The sequence below is a fragment of the Alnus glutinosa genome, chromosome 2 (assembly GCF_958979055.1).
Source record: "Alnus glutinosa chromosome 2, dhAlnGlut1.1, whole genome shotgun sequence".
In the NCBI taxonomy this organism is placed as follows: domain Eukaryota; kingdom Viridiplantae; phylum Streptophyta; class Magnoliopsida; order Fagales; family Betulaceae; genus Alnus; species Alnus glutinosa.
The window spans coordinates 23,194,580-23,198,698 of NC_084887.1; the positions used below are offsets into that span (position 1 = coordinate 23,194,580).

A 4,119-nucleotide genomic window follows, 5' to 3' on the forward strand; every position below is an offset into this window, starting at 1 on the left:
GGTTCTTAACAACAAATTTACTTGATGGTTCTTTTATGCTCATGAGTATTCCTTTTTTTTTTTTTTTTTTTTTTTTTTTTTTTTAATTTTTTTCATTTTTCTTTCCAAGTTCTTTTTTTCCAGCAGGTTCGTTTTTTTTTTTTCTTCATGTGTTTGGCTTTTTTGTGATGAACAGATTTATTTGTGAAGGATTTTTTTTTCCAAGTATTTTTTTTCCAGTTAGGACAGTCCAACACGTTCCATTTTTTTATTTATTTATTTTTATTTATTTTTTTTGCAGTTTCAAATGGGAAACAAAATAAAAACTTTTCTATTATTCAAAATATTTTCTAAGAAACAAACACAAGTTGAAACCAAGCATATGGCTGGATTGCATCTTCCGCAGATGACACTAACGCAGTGGATAAAAACTGTTTTGAAAAAAGGGTGTCACACATTATTTCGAAACTGTTTTGTAAAAATAGTAAACAAAAAAAAAAAAAAAAAAAAAAAAAAAGTTGGATGAAAATTGGTCCATTTAGGACAAAATACTATAGATATTTTTCCATTTTGTACATCTTTTTCATCAACGTCCGATACGAAAAACTCAAATCTATTACGAGGTGCCAGTTTGCCACAAACCATTACAATTCTATTTGAGACCCTACCCTCTAGCGATTCAACCAGATCTGTTAGACTAATGAAAAAAAAAATAAAAAAAGAAAAGAAAAGAAAAAGGTTAGTAGAAAAGGAAAAGAAAAGTGAATAAGAAGAGGGTTAGAAGAATTAAATGTCAGGTTTATTTAATAGATAAATTATGTTAGAAGAAAGGTTTAAAAAAAGAAAGAAAAAGAAAAACAAATGAAAAGTTAACACCGTACGTTAAAGTATTTTAAGGGTTTTAATTCACTATTGTTATATTTTTCTTGTGTCATAATTTCCTTTGTAGTCAGTTTTCCATAAATACATGCATATTAGAATTGCTTGGATTGGTCCAGTCCCAATTTTTAATTCCCAGGTTTGAATTCAGGCAACACATGCAAAATAGCTTCTTCTTCTTCTTCTTCTTTTTTTTTTTTTTTTTTTTTTTTTTTTCTTTGATAACCTTGAGAGGCTCCATGAATTTCTTTGTTGTTTCATGCCTCTTGGAATAATAGTGTATGCAAGCTTAAAATGCAAGACAAAGCTTTTGTAGTTGATATGCACAGAATAAATTATTTGCTGATCGGGGAAAATATAAATCCTTTATTTGAAATGTGTTAAATTTGCCTTTGAAAAAAACTCTAATTAATTAAAACCAAGAATTTTGAGCGGAAGGAGGACACAAATATTGCTCTGGCAATAAATTGTTGAAGTTGGAATTGGCTTCAATTGGGGCTGGAGCTTCTTGCGGATTACAATTGAGGAAGGCAATCTCAGCTTGGGCTTTAGCTAGCTCGCTTTCTGCACTCTGTACTTGTTCATGTAATTGAGAGATAATGCCAACGCACCCATAAACGGGGTCTTCAATACGACATCGTGCCTCGAAATACAAAGTATCCGCTGCTTGAGCTCGGAGAGGTGGTGGGAGTTGCTAAATTTAATTAAAGACAAAGTTAAAAAAAAAAAAAAAAATGCCAAACAATATATAATAAAAAAAAAATTCAGTTAATACATAATTAAGTATGAAACAAACATATATTCTAAGAGTAATCATATATATGTAGGAAGAAGAGGCAATGTAAAATGACACGTGTACATCAATTAAGCAAACGCTAACAAAGTCCTCTGGATTATGACTAGGAGTAGCGGTTCATGTTCGTGTTCGCGTGTCGAGGTATGAATATAAGACTATATATGAATTGAATTTGGGTCGGAGTAGTACTTCTCAACCCTAATTCCTTAATTTCGTGTTGGGTGCGTGTTAAGTTCGTGGGTCGTATAGAAAATGCCTCGCCCTAATTATGTACGTCGACCATAATAGTACAACTTCTTCTCGATCTCCATGAATAAATATTTTATAATTGAGAATAAACATGGAATTTAGTGTAATGAGTGGTTCATAAAAGTATATTTAATTAGGAAATGTAGTAAGAAAAATATTACGTATATATATACCTGGAGCATCTTTCCTACATTGCTAGCACCATAGATTCTGTGAACGCAAGCAAATCTTTGAGGATCATTGGGAGGGAAATAAAGAGAGAAAATGCAATCGGAAGGGCATCTTCTTCTCAAATACTTGCAAGCTGCACAACGACCAGAGATCATGGTCCAAATCCTACAAAGAATCTAACCCAAATATCACAGAAAGATTTCCTCAATATTTTGCTCTCGTAGAAGAAAATCTAATGGAGATTTTGGTGACTTATTTGTCTAAATAAGAAAAAAGCCAGTATTTGTATTGTGAACAATGAGCTAGCTTGGAGAGATTTTCTAACGGCTAGTTTTTTCTTTTTCGAATTTGGACATAATTAGAAAGGAAAGCTTTTGAGATATATGCATGGTAAGAGTAGACCCAAGAGAATTCTCTCCACAATAGGGTTTTGCCTTACCATATATGGATGGATCCTCTATATATTCAAATATGAACAAAAATTACTAATGAAATTTATATCCAACTAATTAATTAACTAATTGATCAATGGTTTTTTCAATTTCGTAAGAAATGAAAAATGGAAAGTAAGGATGATGCTTAGACGCTCTGTTCGTACATATTTAGTCTAATTTGATCATTTTGATACAAAAATATATGATCTTTTAAATGAGGGATAATTGTTAGGCTTTTCTATTTTGGCATGCCACGTCACCAATTATTTTAAAAGTTTAACATAATAAAAAATAGATAAAGTTAATAATTTAATTTACATTATAACTCTGCTCTTCACGTATAGGATTCTTTGAATTCTTTCGTTCTTGCCTCTTGCCAACGTTATGTGAATGATATTTTATTGTTTAATACATACACACAATGGACTACGTACCAATAAAAAATCTAAAATCGAACTTCCAATAAAAAAGAAACTAAATTATAATTTCACAAGACTATGATTTGTTATGCAAGCGAATTAAAATTTAGACAAAAAATATTACTTTAAAATTCATTTGGATTTAACTTTGAGATTTGAATATATGAATACCCTAAAAGATAAACTAATTATACATTTTGTATCTGCTTAAAATAAAATAATGGAATAATTAGGCGAGTTTAAGACTAAAATGAGGCGTTTAGTGTAAAGACCAAGAAATTAAATGGAAAATTTAGCAGTTAAATAAATCACATTTATTAAATAAGATGGAATTAGTCTTGCATTTTTAGTGATTATAAATATGTAATTGAAATAAAATAGTCTAAAATAAAATAATAAAAATTGGAGTAATAATTATATTCTAGGTAGTAATATTTATGTTATAAAAATAAAATATAACGGGTTAAAATAGATAATTGTTATAATAGGTCATAATTGAATAAATAATTAATCACATTTGTAAAAGTGTTGTTAAAATTAAATGTGGGGTTAGATATTAAATATTAAAAAGATAGGATTTTTAAATTAGTGGGGTTCTACAATGATTCATAAAAGCTGGAGGGGTTTTAAATAAAAGACAATTTCCCTCTGCCACGCTGCATCATCTGATTGATCTATGTAGAAATCCTAGGGTTGTAAAAGCTACTAATTTAGGTGAATACTCTAATGGGTTTGATTTGGGTTTTGTAATGATGAAAGAAATTTAGGGTTTTAATGGGTGTGTTGGCTGAATGGTACAAGCCTCTTGGGGTTTCGGTTTTCAGAGGAATTAGTTGATGTTTTGTAGTTTTAATCTATGATTTATACTCTGTTATGAGTTAATTTTGGGTATGATTTTATCTAGGCTTGATTAGATTAAGATTTTGAGGCATTCTGCTATGTTGATGGGTCATGGTAGAATTGATTTTCATTGGGTTTTGATTTACTTATAGTTGCTGATTTGGGATTGTTAGTTTTTGTGTTGGCTACATTCTGTTGGACAAAATCACTATCATGTACTGTTGCTGATTTCACAGGGATGCCGTTTATTTCAGAGTCTTCAGATATTCAGAGTGTATTTCTCTGATATGGAAAGAGCCTCATTATAACAAGTAGCAAGTGTCACAAGCTTCAAAAAGGATATTTCAGTGTT

The 4,119-nt window shown here is 30.1% G+C and overlaps 1 protein-coding gene across 1 annotated transcript; it reads right to left on the minus strand.

The window, feature by feature from the left end:
* Positions 1 to 1,270: 1,270 nt before the first annotated feature.
* Positions 1,271 to 2,229, minus strand: LOC133860382 (LOB domain-containing protein 24-like). Its single transcript, XM_062296003.1, has 2 exons — positions 2,077 to 2,229; positions 1,271 to 1,552 (listed from the first exon to the last, which is right to left on the minus strand). The coding sequence occupies exons 1-2, from the start codon at positions 2,227 to 2,229 to the stop codon at positions 1,271 to 1,273; spliced, it is 435 nt and encodes a 144-aa protein (XP_062151987.1).
* Positions 2,230 to 4,119: the final 1,890 nt, after the last annotated feature.